The 15,917-nt window shown below is 39.4% G+C and overlaps 1 protein-coding gene across 1 annotated transcript in view; it reads left to right on the forward strand.

Annotated features, from left to right (window-relative positions):
- Positions 1–15,917, forward strand: part of CNTNAP2 (contactin associated protein 2) — a 1,208,535-nt gene that overhangs the window by 524,367 nt on the left and 668,251 nt on the right. Inside the window, exon 4 of the mRNA XM_074892371.1 lies at positions 2,658–2,805. Within this exon, the coding sequence (XP_074748472.1) occupies positions 2,658–2,805 (148 nt within the window). The remainder of the gene's footprint in view (positions 1–2,657; positions 2,806–15,917) is intronic.

The following is a 15,917-nucleotide window of genomic DNA, read 5'->3' on the forward strand; positions in this document are numbered from 1 at the left end:
GAAAAGGAAGATGTCCTGTAGAACAGAGCATTTTAGAGTTGGGCTGGTGAGACAGTGCTACCTATTTTACAGACAAGTGAGCTGTTTTGGTCATTTTCCCAGTTTGGGTTAAAGAAAAACCATGTTACTCATGAAAAGCAGATATCTGGCAATAATACTTAAGTGAGTTAATGAGGTTAACAATCTGAAAAACTTTTTTAATTTATACAGCTATTTCTACCTTCTTCCAAAAAATAATTTTGTAAGGGGGTTTCTTATTGTACATTTCCATATTTATTTTTTTTTTTAGCCAGAGATTCAATCCCTGTTTTAAAAAAAAATAATTATTAGAGATGTGGGTCTAATTTATACTTTTAAATCTTATTAAACTGTTTGTTAACCTTGGCAAACGTGGCTTTGAAAATTCTATAAACTCAATTTTTAATGAAAACCTGTCTTTCTGAGTCCATGTGCAAATCTCAGTCAGAAAAGGAGATTTTACAGCAATAGTACATAATTCACAAGCTCCTGTAAATTGATTGTTCAGCCTTGCAATGATGGATTTTGGCCTGATGCTTGCATTATCCACAGAGCGTGTATTACTGTACCACATTTATCTAAATGAAGGCTGTATTTAAAAGATATTGTTCTGCTGGAGACTAAATGGAATGCATTTTAATAATATGGGAAACTAATGACAGACTGCCCTATTCCTCATTGACTGTGTTCATGCATTCAGCAAAGATTACTGGATCATATACCAATAAAAACCTTCAAAATATCAAACACCTGCTGGTTTCAGCTTGTAAGTCTTGCTGACAAAGGACTGGTAAAGCACAAGTCAGGGCACAAAGTTTGGGGAGCCACAGAAAATGATTCTGATTTCAAAAATCGGTTTTCATCAATCATTTAATCATTTATATAGAAAATACCATGCCATTCTATATTTAGCTTCCTTTGCCCCTAATACTTCTACTAAATTAAACAAACATACAAACAAACCCCAAAACAAAACAATCAGCAAAAATCTACATTAAGAGAATTTTGATAAGATTATGCCAAGCATCACAAAACTAAGACGTGCCCAAACAGAAACTGCTCTTGAAATATGGAGCATTACTTTGCATGCTTGCTAAAATATGTAGTTTTAAAGGATCAAATTCTTTATTCCCTCCATGAAGTTCTGTGATTTCTAGAACAGAAGAGGCAGATGTTCAATAAGGGGTTTTTGTCCTCATTCGCTGTACACTTTCCTTTGTTGTTTATTGTCTTCTATTCAGCTCAAAAGGCAGAACTGTTAATGTCCTTATAAACACTTACCACTTGTACATGTGCTTCGTTGACATTAACATATCTTACAAACTCAACTATGAAGTGAGGAGTGCCATCATCATCATTTAGCGCATCAACAGCTGCAGTACAGAAAAATTAACATGAATGTAACCGTTAGCATATGTCATAATTTTTGGAGTCCCCAAGGGATCCTGTGGATCTTCCTTAAATTTACCACCTTGGTCTACTGTGCACTGTATAAAGTAATTATTCACCTTAGATATCCTTTTGGAATAAGTAGTATTGGGGCATGTAATTAGGTATTGTTATATCTGTATGCAAAGGACTGACTTAAATTTTTTCTCTTTCAGATTTTTGATGACTATATTTTGCAGTAGTATTTCTTACAGTACAGTTGTTACCTTCTTTGTTTTTCATTCCACTATGGGTATTTATTATAAGTTTTTATATGAATTTATTCAGATGGCGACTGCGTAGATACTACTACTGAATATTTTTTCTCTGTAGCAAAAATATCTTTTTTTTTTTTTTTTAATGAGGATGCACAAAAATTTCTTATTTTCATAGGCTGTCTAGTAATGGGTCACCTTTTCTCTGTTCGTTTATGACTTCTCTGTTGACGGTTACATGACACTTCTATTGAAAACTACCTATGAAGAAGTGTGAAAGTTCCTCTGAAAATGTTGAAATAATGAAATTATAGCCTTTAACATCTGCCATGAATGAATGAATGACTTGTCCATAAACTGACAAAAAAAAAATTAGTCTACTTTGTTAACTAATTATGTATTGTTTACTTTTAAGCTTGATGCTGTGAACTATTTTACCAATAGGTAGAAAACTACAAGCCAAGTGCTAAATATTTACTTCATTAATTTTCAAAGGTCCCTTGAGAGTTCTTGCATCCTTTCCTAACTTTCAAAGTTCTATTAATCAAAAATAGACTGTGTCGTGGGCGACAGCTATGACCCTAAGGAAAGAAACTGGACATTCACTTTAAATTCTTAGAAATTTGAGACATTGACACAGATTTGAGAAATATGACCACTCTGGGTTGGACACTTTTATTAACATGTTAATAATTGAGTAACAGATTAGTGATGCAAAATGGATTACTCTCTTACCTAGCAGCAGCTGTTCTATGATTTCAACATATCTGTTGTGGATGAAGTGGTCTCAGTGCTACTGTTTACATATTTTTGTGAAACTTTGTAAATCAAGTGTTCATTTGGTCACTATCAAAGAAACATTTAAACCAAACTTCAGTGTAACCTAGACACTCAGGACGACATCACTACCTAATGTTTTCCTTCAGAACTGAACCTTTATAGCCTGTGAGAGAGATGTAATACGAAAATTTTCTTTTTTCTTCTTCTTTCCCTTAGGCATTTCCTGGAAATACGAACTCTGATAGTGTGGTCCGGCATGATTTACAACATGCGGTTATTGCTCGCTATGTACGGATAGTTCCTTTGGACTGGAATGGAGAGGGTCAAATTGGGTTAAGAATTGAAGTCTACGGCTGCTCCTATTGTAAGTTTTTCCATGATCATCCTTTTTTTTTTTTTTTCCCTAAATAAAAGCAGTTTGGATCTCAGATAAAATCTGAATCTCAAGTATTTTTTGCTTAGATAGATTAAGATGTTCCAGGACTGCTAGCTATATTGCCCAGAACTCCATTAAATATTTATTGTAACCTTAGCTCTGAGTTGCTAGTTTGTTCTTCTCTGGAAGATGGAACGTTGGAATTTGAAATAGTGCTTTGAAGTTGCTCCTTTTGATCTTCTTTTGCAGAAGACTTGATTATATAAGCTTGAATGGGCCAGTTGAGGAAAAAGTATTCAGACAAATGTCATGTTAGTCGTTGATAGTATTCAGATAAATGTCACGTTGGGTCTTGAGGGGAACAGCTGGTAAACAGGACATAATTTATTGCCTGGTGCTAGAGCAAATAAATAAGAATTCTATCAAAGTAGCTCAGATTGTCTAAATGTGACATGATTTTCAGAGGTTTTTCCTTTAGTATTTGAATATGACTTTAGAATTTCTTTTGAAATCTGGATAAGCAATGGTACAAATGCTTCTGAACTTAAGAGCAGAACTGATTATATTTTAAGAAAAGCAAGGGTAGTTTCTAAATGCCCTTCCTTGAATTCAGTCCAGCACTTAAAGAAAGTCTACAAACATTCAGAAAATTAAGTGTCTGATGTCCTTTTTCTAAGTACATATTTTTTATGCAGTATCCTGGCTTTATTGGTATTTTAGCTGGAAGGAGCTATTTGAAGTTTGTCTTTTAATAACCAGGTGTTGGAATAAGGGGAGGAGCACACATCTGGAAGTCTCATCCATTGACTTCACTGGGTGACTTGAGGCATATGGGAGCCCTTTGCCAACCTAACCAGCAAAAGAGAAAAGCACCTTGTGATTTCAGTTGTCTTGATTTGGATAGATAGTCAAAAGGCTATCTACTTTCATTTAGCACCAATAAGAACCACAAAGAATAGTGTTTTGGTATTAGTTTTCCTATTTCCATGCAGTGAATTAAAGCCCTAATTTAAAAACATATATGAAGCCACAGAGAGTTTCCCAGCAGCTGCATTAACTTAGTAGAGAAATGAAATCAAAATTGCTGTGGTGTTGGTGCTGCTGTGCTGAGGGCACACATGGGTCTTAGATACGTTTGTAAAAAGACAACAGCATATCTGTTATCAGAGGAACCGTGGGTTATTCTGAAGTTGATTCTTGCTCAAGGAGAAACTAAGCTTCTGAAGTTTTAGGTAGCACTGTGATTATTCAGTACGTGGCTCTTAATAAACAAGTGTTTGCCATCATACTGCTAAAATGTTTTACGTGCTGTTTTAAGTATACTAAACACTGCAGCATGGTTAATTTTACAGCATGATAAATACTTAAAGTATACCTCACTTGTACATCAAATGCAAATTCAGGTGTTTGATAAAAGAAACCAACACCTAATTTTCTGTGAAATACGGCCCTCTTTAACAGAAAAAAATGCAGCAGAATCAAACAGTAAAACCCATGATCCTTGCTGCAGTATTTTCAGGTAAAAGTAGGTGGTAATTTTTGATGAAATGGGTAGACAAATACTGTAGGTACACAACACGATATTTTTAGAGGTAATGTGAGAAAAAGTAAAACCAACATGTTGACAAAATTATTACAGTTGTTTGAGGAAAAGTTGCTTGCTTGACAGAATTTTTTAATAGAAAATGAATAATAATATTTTACATTTTTATATGTATAGGGACTTTTCTTTCAAAAACCCTCCTAAAATGCAGTGTCATGCAAGAATAGGGCTGTCCCCAAAATGCTATCAGTAGGTAGCAGCAGAGCAGTTGAGAATTAAAACTAAAAATTCACTGTGTTAAGAGAGAGGAAGACAGCCGTTCGGTATGACTACTGGAACAAGAGAGTAATGTGTATAAATTCCCAACTTGTCTTCAAATGCATCATTTGGAGCCAGGTATAAAATGCTACATTGTTCCATGTAGACGTGTTCTTTGGCAGAGGCAAAGTTTTTAACCTTATGATTAGAAGTGGTTATATTTGCATATAAGCATATAAGCATTCAATTCAGATTGAATATATTCTTTTATTTAGATATTTTAGAGTGCATGTTTTAAGATATAAAAATCAGGCATTTTCTCACAGGGCAAGCAATGTTTAATTGGGAAGCCATAGTGACTACAGAAACTCTTTCCTTGCACATTACTGCAACCTGGTCATTAGTTTCAGAGTATTAAGAAAAATACTTCCTTATATTGAACTGTTTATTCAAAAGTCAGGTCATTACTTGCCATATTTTCAGGTTCCTATTTTGTTTGGCTAAACATATAGGATACACATTTAATTTTTTTCTACCAGAGGTCAAATCCACGTTCTTCCTTGCCCAGCAAATTAAAGTTAAAAAAGAGGTGTGATTTCCGGAGAGGGATTAGAGCTCACATCTCTTACCTGGAGAATTTCATACCATTACCAAATCTTCTTCTTTCAATTTTGTTTTATTTTGCTTTAAGTTTGAAATCTGGGCTGTCTTTGAAACTGCACCTTTTGTATTTTGTGTATAGATGAGGTCTGTGGGGTTGTCTTCTAACAGAGGAGCTCATAGAAGACACCAAAAAAGAGTTATGAACTCCCTCTACAACAAGGTTCAGACTAAACTTTGTATTTTCCTCTGTGAATAAACAGTGCCATTGAATTTAGAAAAGATTTTCATTCTCCATAGGGCAAAACAGATTATGTCTTACTAAAAAAATATTATATTACTGTACTGTACTATTATTGGATAAATAACTTGCTTAATGGCTATGTTAATGGAGGATTTGCAGAGAAAAACAAGCCTGGATAACAACAAATGGACTATTATGTAACATAACACTTTTTAGACAATGGGAGTTTTAGCTTTTATTTTAAAGCTATCATTATCATACACTGTAAAGGGGAAAAAGGATCTTTACACTTGCAGTGACATCATTTATCAAAAAGCAAGTCACAGAGAAGAAAGTAATATAACCAAAGGCAAAATATCCACTGAATCAGTTAAGTTAAAACTGATGGCAGATGCTTATTTGTGCTCTTTTGGAGAAAGAGAGCAAAGGCACATGACGTATATCTTCCATCATGTCCGCATTTATGAATTTTTGAGACAGGCAGCAAAGACATGGCATCTGGAGGCTATGACAACTGCAATATAGTACATTTTACTACTCATTCGTGAAGATCATAATAAGCTCCTGCAGGATCATTGCCATATGAATAGGTCCCTTAATCTCCATTCTGTGGCAGATGAATGCCTCCAAAAATGGCACTTGTGATACTACTGGTTAGTCTTTGGAGACACTTTTCAAGGTAACTGTATGAGGCCTTCTGAGCGCTGAAATCCCATGAGTGGAAAGCACTCACCAATGCCTTTGTTCACAGAGTGGTTTTGATGTGGCTGTGTTGATTTTCTGTCTGAATCTTTTTGACTCGTTTGTATGTCTGATGGTAAGAATTTTCAAATTCCAGATGATTCACTTCTGAAGTGTAGGATACACTTGAAGTAAATCACTTGGAGATGGCAGAAAGTCATGCAAATAATCAATATAGTTAAGGCAAATAGGTGACAGGAATGATGATAAAGCTCCATGAATGGCTGTTTCCATTCATTGACCAGCTCTGTTTGCTAATACTACTTGGGAAGCAGCGTGACTGAACAAATGTCACCTGAGCTGTGTTTGCAGATCTGTTCATTTTGGTTATCAACTATACTACTTGTATTGTCCTATGTCAAATGTTACTGTTTCAGTTTCCTGATATTTTCAGCTGAGGCAGGGAAAAGAAGGAAGAAGAGTAACCACAGTCCTTAGGGTTTTATGAATTAATTAATGTTTGTATGGAGAACGTTTACTCTCCAGTAAAATGAACAAAACCTTGGTCATGTAAACATGTTACAAGAACAAAAATAAGGTTTGGAGATGCTGTTAAGGGATGAACCAAGTGAATGTTTGCAAAAACTGATTAGGAAGTACTGAAGTACTAAAAAGTATAGGCTGAGCAGATCTTCTGGGTAATCGTTGGTGTAACTAACCCTTTCTGCGTGAAGTAATTTTGACTTAAGGCATTGTTTCCTTGGCACTTAATTCCACATTCAGCTATGCTGCTCATTGTTAGGAAATGTGCTGTGATACTTGTTTGAAACCTCCTTTGCTTGGTTTCATTTGGCTGGTGCTAACTAACTACCCGTCTCTCATTTGCTGTCTCACATGGTTGCCATACATACTTAATGAGAGACCTCCACCCTGTCCAGAATCATTTATTGCATCCAAACATCAAAGACACTATTTAAGGTAGATGAGAAAGTCGCTACTACTTCCCTTTTGTGGAATCTGATCCAGTTTCACTTGGCCAGATTCAATAGTATACCCTGGGCATTTTGTTTCACCAGCATAGCATTATTAAAAAAAAAAAAAAAAAAGTATGAGCCGAAGACCCTTGAAGTGTCATGATTGCTATTGGAACACCTGTGCTGAATAAAATACAGCTCTACAGGTATATAAAAGTATCCATACATATTTCTGCTATTATACTTTTGGTACCTATGTGAATATTCACCTAAATGGTGAAAATAATAATGTAGTCCAGTAATCTGCATAGATTCCCTGTCTCTTCTTATGATATTTTATTACTTATAATAAATGTGCCACTAAGTTGTCTGGTCAGACGTTTCTGACCATCTAAGTGGTGGAACTGCATAAAAATATTAACTGGCAGAAAGAAAAAAAAACATTTTGAAGTGTGTATTTTGTGAATTTATGTTATCATATTTCTAGCAATTTTATTAAATCGCTGTAAGTAACAATGCTTTAATATACAGGGATTTTGTTGTGAGGAAAAAACTACAGAACTGAAACAATCATTCAGCAGAGGTTCTGTGAACTGGGTAACTTTGCTTGTGACAGTGGATGGGACAGTTATGAGTTCTGCTAAACATTCAACCTTTTTTCCCCTTTTCTCTTAAATTTCAGTATTTTTATACTGGGTAGTTCTATATGTGTTTAGGTCTATGTGTTTGATTTTTAGCCATCATCTTCACAGCTCATCAGCGACAAACATAGCTTGATATTCTCTTTCTGACATTAAAGGTGCATGGCTGAATACTCGCATCTAAACTAGGGAGAATAGGGAAACGAACTGTTATTTTTCTTTGCAAACTTTTAAAGATCTGTTTGAATATGTGCTCTGTTTGTAAGCTTGCTTCTTTGTTAGCATACTTTCTAGCTTTTTGCCATGCAGGAGATATTTTTTTTTTCCTTAAGCGTCATAAAAATGGATACCTTTCCTCCTCCATATATTCTCAGGTCATGGTAGTCTTTAAATAGTAGAGTTTTGCAATTTAAGACCAAAAATGCCATCTGTCTCTATAAGCATTCTGGGTATGGATTGTTTTCCTCCATCCCCTCTCTAGAAAGAGATGGTTGTGATTGTTCCTACATACATGTTCATACATTTTGGCATGAAATTAAGTAAGAACAGGCTTCAGTTCATTTATTACCTTTGGTTATTACCATTAACAAATATGGGTCTATTTTGGTAGTAGGTACTACTTAAAATTTAAATAATCTATTTCCTGCATTTTAAAAATATAAAAAAAAAGATTTAGTATTTGTGTATTGCATTAAAAAGCTCACTTCTAAAATCAGAAGATTCAGGCTGAAACAGAAAAAAAAAAAATCCAAATACCTTATTGTTTAATTTCAACTTTTTTTCTCCTAGATGGAATATTTCAGAAAGATTTGACATAAAATGAGTTTGTAGTAACAAAAATTCTTAAGAACATATCTTTATGTTTTGTTCTTTACCTTTTTGTTATTCTGATGCAATATGAATTTCGTTTCACTCAACTTTTTGAAACTGGCAGCAAACTGAAAAGTCCATTATTTTTCCATATGTAGTAGTAATGAGGTTACTGGTAGACATTCTCAAGCACCATGGCTTTGAGGACTGCAACAACTGTGTGTATTCTTTAGAGTTTCATTTGTTAGCTGGCAACGAATGTATAATCAGTCAGAGAAAAAATAATATATTTTGTATGAGTACATGGCCCACCAGCTTGTTCAATTGTATTCTCAGGCAGTTTTCAATTACACTTGAACATTTTTTTAATCATTCAGCATTCCCTTTAGAAGGCTGTATGTAGCTGGTTTGTTTGAAAAGGCTCTTTTAATTTTTTTTCCTGTGGAAAGGAAAAAAACTTGTCCCTGCTAACTAAACAGATTGTATGGCCAACTATGATAAAATCTTGCGGATTTGGATTAAGGTTTATTAAAATCAGGTCTGCCTCTTCTCTCGTGGAAAAGAGCAGACTAAAATTTTCTAACAGGTTTTCCAGTAATTGCTCACACACCCTGCAAAAAGGGTCCTCCATACAGTTGTCTGTAATCAGTTAATAGAAGAATGGAGATTTAAAAAGTATCTTTAGAATCCATAAACATCTGAAAAAGTAGAAAACGGAAGTAAAGTTACAGTATGCTTTTTCACAAAGTAAGGATGGCGGCGTTCAGGTAAATAGCTTCAGTCTAATCACAATAGTCTCACCTTTAATCTTTTTTGCCTGAATGGATGCTCATCATGGTTTTGCCCAGCATTATTTTCTTGCATTCCTGTAAGTGGTGATTGATCCATTTGTCTGTGATGACTTATTCACTGGAAAAATCAGGTGAGTTTTTTCTCATGGAACAAAAAACTTCGGCAGATTTCAAACTGTAGGTCTTGGTTTTCTGCCATTGATTTGGAGCCTGAAAGGCCTCACTGGTATTTGTTTTCCTGCAATAATGGAATAAAACATATATTAAGGATGCAGTTACTTCCAGGCTCAGTTCAATTTATTCTGCTTTTCCCTAAACTTTAGGTGAAGATGATGCATTTTGTATTTTTATTCTAAGCAAAACGGCAAATGGGGTCTTGCTATGCGTAAACTCTTATTTCCTTTCTGCTAAAGGTAATGTTAGTGTTCTCTGATATGAAACTGCATATATTAAAGGGTCAACATTGCTGAGGGGAAATATCAAAATTTAACTCTTCATAATAATGCTTTTATAAGTCAAAAATGATCCTTGGGAGTTATATCCGCCATTGCTGGGGTCAGGAAGGAATTTTCCCCCGGGGCACATTGGCACTGGTCCCCAGGGGTTTTTTGCCTTCCTCTGCAGCACTGAGCATGACCACTTGCCAGGGCTCCTCTGGTCCCTTTTGGCTGGGTCACTGCGTGCTGCTTGTGCACCACAAAGATGGCCTCTCGTGCCCTGCAGCTGGGGGGAGGAAGGCTTTTTTTCCCCCACGGTGGGCTAGCGAGTGTCCCTGGGGGTTTTTTGCCCTCCTCTGCAGCGCTGAGCACGGCCCCTGGCCAGGGCTCCATTGGGCCATGCTGGCCAGGTGCCTGCTGCTCCTGCTCCACAAAGGTGGCCCTCGTGCCTCACGTCCGGGGGGAGGAAGCTCTCTAGACTCCCAGGGTGGGCCCCAAGGGTGCCCCCCGGGGGTTGCTGCTTGTCCTCTGTAGCACTGAGCACAGCCCCTTGTCAGGGCTCCTCTGAGTCCTTTCGCTCAGTTCTTGCCTGCGGCTCTTGCCCCTCCAAGGCCCCTCGTGCCCTGCCTCTCCCTGGCTCTCTTGCCCATCTCAAGCTTGTAGCAGGAGCGACTCTGCTCTTCCCTTGGCTCCATTTCCCCGGGGGTTCTTGCTCGTGCCCAGCAGCCTGTGCTTGGAAGGGCTCCAGGCTTGCTGCCCCATCCGGAGCTGCCCTTTCCAGCTCTCCCTGCCTGCAACACAAGCGCCGGGCAGGCACGAGAGCGTTTCTCATGCATCGCTGGCCAGGAAGCACAGCGGTGGAGCAAGTTTGGGAAGGCAAAAAGTGTGTTTGTCATTGATACGTGTCACACTTTGGGAAATACCCCATGGTACTACACACTACCTACTTCTTCTTCTTCTTTTATGTGTGGTTGGTACCGATGCTCATTGTTCTCGTTCTCACTCTTGAGGAAACAGGGACTGCTTGGGCTCTATTCCTGCTGCTACTTTCCGTGGCTCTGTGGCTTCCTTTTGCCAGACTGCAAGGGATGTTTTTTCAAGTTAAACTGAAGAATGCATCAGCCTGTTCCTGACTACATATGGGAGAGGAGAGAGGAGAGAGGGGAGAGGGGAGAGGGGAGAGGGGAGAGGGGAGAGGGGAGAGGGGAGAGGGGAGAGGGGAGAGGGGAGAGGGGAGAGGGGAGAGGGGAGAGGGGAGAGGGGAGAGGGGAGAGGGGAGAGGGGAGAGGGGAGAGGGGAGAGGGGAGAGGGGAGAGGGGAGAGGGGAGAGGGGAGAGGGGAGAGGGGAGAGGGGAGAGGGGAGAGGGGAGAGGGGAGAGGGGAGAGGGGAGAGGGGAGAGGGGAGAGGGGAGAGGGGAGAGGGGAGAGGGGAGAGGGGAGAGGGGAGAGGGGAGAGGGGAGAGGGGAGAGGGGAGAGGGGAGGGGAGAGGGGAGGGGAGAGGAGAGGAGAGGAGAGGAGAGGAGAGGAGAGGAGAGGAGAGGAGAGGAGAGGAGAGGAGAGGAGAGGAGAGGAGAGGAGAGGAGAGGAGAGGAGAGGAGAGGAGAGGAGAGGAGAGGAGAGGAGAGGAGAGGAGAGGAGAGGAGAGGAGAGGAGAGGAGAGGAGAGGAGAGGAGAGGAGAGGAGAGGAGAGGAGAGGAGAGGAGAGGAGAGGAGAGGAGAGGAGAGGAGAGGAGAGGAGAGGAGAGGAGAGGAGAGGAGAGGAGAGGAGAGGAGAGGAGAGGAGAGGAGAGGAGAGGAGAGGAGAGGAGAGGAGAGGAGAGGAGAGGAGAGGAGAGGAGAGGAGAGGAGAGGAGAGGAGAGGAGAGGAGAGGAGAGGAGAGGAGAGGAGAGGAGAGGAGAGGAGAGGAGAGGAGAGGAGAGGAGAGGAACAATTCAGCTGGAAGGGACCTAAAACAACCATCTAGTCTAGCTGCATGAGCAGTTCAGGGTTGACCAAAAGTTAAAGCATGGTTGTTAAGGGCATTGTCAAAATGCCTCTCAAACACTGACAGTCATGGGGCATCAACAGCCTTTCCAGAAAACCTGTTCCAGGGTTTGACCACCCTCCCAATAAAGAAATGTTTCCTCATGTGAAGTCTGAACCTCCCCTGACGGATGCAGCTTTGAGCCATTCCTGGCGCTGGGTACCAGGGAGAAGAGCTCAGCACGCCCCTCAACCTCCTCCTCTCCAAACTAGACAAACCCAGAACCCTCAGCCGCTTCTCACAGGACATTCCTCCAGCCCCTTCACCAGCTTCAGTGCCCTCCTCTGGAGACATTCAAGTACCTTCACATCCTTTTTAAATGGTGGGGCCCAGAACCACACACAGTACTCAAGGTGAGGCTGCACCAACACTAAATACAGCGGGATAATCCCCTCTTTTGACAGGCTGGTTATGCTGTCTGATGCACCCCAGGATGTGGTTTGCCCTCTTGGCTGCCAGGGCACACACTGCTGACTCGAGCCTCCTGTCAACCAGCACCCCCAAACCCCTTTGCAGGGCTGCTCTTTAGTCATTCCTCTCCCAATTTAGGCTCGTGCCTGAGTTACTCCATCCCAGATGCAGAATCTGACATTTGTTCTTGTTCAGAATCGTGCCACTGATGACTGCCCAATGCTCCAGTCTATTCAGACTCCTCTGCAAGGCCTCTCGTCCCTTGAGAGAGTCAGCAGCACCTCCAAGTTTGGTATCATCAGCTAACTCACTAACAATGAATTCAATTCCTGAATCCAGGTTGTTAATAAAAAGATTGAACAGAACTGGCCATAGAATTGAGCCCTGAAGAACAGTGCTGGTGACTGGTCACTGACCAGATGTAGTCTCATTCACTGCAGCCCTTTGATCCCTGCCCTTCAGCCAGCTCTTCATCCAGAGCACTGTCTACCTGCTCATCTCACAGTTGAACAACTTGTCCAGAAGAATGATATTAGGGACAGTATAAAAAGCTTTACTAAAATCCAGAAAAACTACATTTGCTGCCTTCCCTTCACCCACTAGGCGGGTGATGTTATCATGAAAGGATATCAAATTAGACAGGACTTTCTCTTTGTGAACCTATGTTGACTCATTCTGATGATTGCATTGTTCTTTAAAAGTCTTTAAGTAGCTGTATGATCTTCACAATAATTCTTCCAGGTACTGAGGTTAGACTAACAGGTCTGTACTTTCCTGGGGCTTCTCTCAAGCCCTTCCTGTACATTGGAGTAACACTGACTGGTTTGCCGTCAACGGGCACCACCCCAGGGTCCCAAGACCTTTGAAGATGGTTGAGAGAGGTCCTGCTGTAACATCCACCAGCTCCTTCAGCACTCTGGGATGAATTCCATCAGGCCTCATGGACTTATGAGCATTCAGTTGATACAGCTGGTGCCTTACAGTGTCAGTGTCCATGAATGGAAAATCACTATTTCTGCAGTTGTGGTCCTCCAACTCGGAGGACAAGGCACCCCTAGGTCTATCAGTATTAATAAAGACAGAGGAAATAAAAGCATTGGATGCCTCTGCTATTTTTCTTCATCCTGATTTATCAGGTGGCTGTCAGTCCAATGTTTCTCTTAGACCTTCTCTTACTATTAACATACTTTAAAAAGCCCTTCTTGTTATCTGATACATACTGGCAAGTTTCACCTCTAGTTGAGCTTTGGCCTTTTGTGACTTCTCCCTGCACAAGCAAACCATGGCTCTGTAATCTTCTTGTGAAGCCTGACCTTGCTTCCAGAGATCATACAATTTCTTTTTCCTCCTGAGTTCCAAGCAGATTTATCTGTTCAGCTACGCTGGTCTTCTGCCCTGCTTGCTTGATTTCTGACACAATGGGCTTGCCTGCTCCTGTGCTTTTGAAAGGTGGTTCTGAAAGACTGACTAGCACCTGTAGACCCCTAAGCCCTTGAAAACGGTTTCCCTTCCCTCTTGAAATCCAGGGTAGCAACTCTGCTTTGTTTTCCATCCCCTAATCCTCACCCAGAGGCTCTCAATCACATGATTTCTAAGCGTAAAGGCTTTACAGTCAAACCTTTCCCTCACACACACTCCACCTCCCCTGCCCTGCCTGTCCTTCTGGAACAGCCTGTAGCCCTCCACCCCATCACTCCAGTCCTGGGACTCATCCCACCAAGCATCACTAACACCAATGATGTCTGGGACCAGATCAACACTTTCAGTTCATCCTGTTTGTTTCTCATACTCTGCATCTGTGTACAAGCATTTCAGAGGTGCTCCTAAGCCCTTAGTGCTCCCTGGAGTAGCATAAATGTTCCCATGAGCACTGCCACCTTCAGACAGTGCCATGCCAACCCTTGGCTTACCTTCAACTCTCCTGGTGGTATCCCTGTCCGAGGAGGGCACATTGACCTTTCTCTCCAGTCTCTCCCAGAGGCACAACTAACTGGAGAGTGAGCTAAAGGTACCTGCAGTGTCCTGCTGGCGTTTATCCAGTCCAGCAGTTCTCATAACTGCTAAAGGTCTGTAGGAAAATAGGCAGTCAAACGATCTTCTGGGGCTGTTTCATGTACCAGTGAATTTTATTAAAAGAACAAATTTTCGGCTTGACTAAGCAACCCCCTAGATTCAACAGCTTCAGTTATAATGGTGTTAGACATCACGTAAGCTTTCTGAGATTGGATTCTTTGCTGCTGTTCTTTTAATCTAAGCATTTCTAAGGCTGTCACAAGAAGTTTTTAATTCACAAATGGTTAGAGAAGTGTCCCACAAAATGTGTATGGTAAAATGTTAGCTCCATTCAGATGCAGCCCTTTTTATTAGATTTGACAAAATTTTTTAGGCTCCATGATGCTGGAGCACTTCTCATGTTGTTCTGAGCTGCACAGCAAAACAATGGAATACTGAATCTTTTTCTCCTAAATATAGTTCAAATTGTTATTTTACTATAATTACTTTTGAGCACGGTTTCATCTGGATCTTTAGATGACTTCATAGATTGTACAATGAATACGTGTACAGAGATCACTTAATAAGGGCCTGTTTGTACTTGGTGCAGATAGAGGTGAAGGAAAGTGCTTTAAACAACAATAGCTTTGATTTTTTAGGAATACCTTCATACATCACAGATTATTAAAGCCTATATAGTATCCTATCTTGTTTATAGTGCATGTGATGTTGGTAAAATGGATATAGAAATGTGAAAAATACTTTTATCTGCATTTTGAAGATTAAGAATTTATAGAACTTTTAGAATTTGTGTATCTTTTAGAAATTCACAGTGAAACTGGGTAAATACTGTATGAAAACATTTCCTTAAATACATTCATATGTTTATACATATCAGTTACATTTGAAACTTTGCTTTAACATTTAGCAAACATTCAGTCAAATAACTTTACTGACAAGGTATAAGCTGAAATGACAACCATAAGCAAAGACTGAAAATTGACATTGAAATTTGGAGGTAATCTTTGAGTGTATTTTCATTGCAAATTGAATTCTGAGATCTACATTCATTAAGAAGAACATGAAGTTACGGTATATGGCCCATAAATATACACACATATACCTATTTCATGTACTGAGTCTGAGCTGTTTCTAAATAAACAGCTAAGTCATTCCTATACCATCTAGAAATTTAGAAAACCAACCTCTTCACATAAGTGCTTAGCAATTTTATAATTTAAATTTATATCTTTATATAATGAAGAAATCTGAACAGATTTTTAAAAGCATGTAAGTAAATTGAAAATGGAGAAAAATAAGTAAATTGTTATACCTCCTTAATTTTGTATATTCATCAGATTTTATCACCCAGGATTTTATAGTTTCATATTGATTATTCTTAAAAAATAATTAATAGGTTTATATGGGATGGTATCCTACAAATATTCAGTCGAGTCTTTCATGCATGATAATATTTCTATCTATCTGTTTCCACGTCAGCAAGGTAATTGGAGTTTAATTGTTTCAATATGGACACGTTCTTTATCACTTTTTTCTCATAGACCATATGTATTTATTTGTCCTCTTGGATTTAAAAAAAAATGAAGAACTTGTGAAACTGGTTTTCTAGAACTACAGCTATAAAAACATCCTAAAAAAAAAAAAAAAGAATTGGTTAGCAACAGCTGGAATT

The sequence above is a fragment of the Strix uralensis genome, chromosome 1 (genome assembly GCF_047716275.1).
Source record: "Strix uralensis isolate ZFMK-TIS-50842 chromosome 1, bStrUra1, whole genome shotgun sequence".
NCBI classification, from domain to species: domain Eukaryota; kingdom Metazoa; phylum Chordata; class Aves; order Strigiformes; family Strigidae; genus Strix; species Strix uralensis.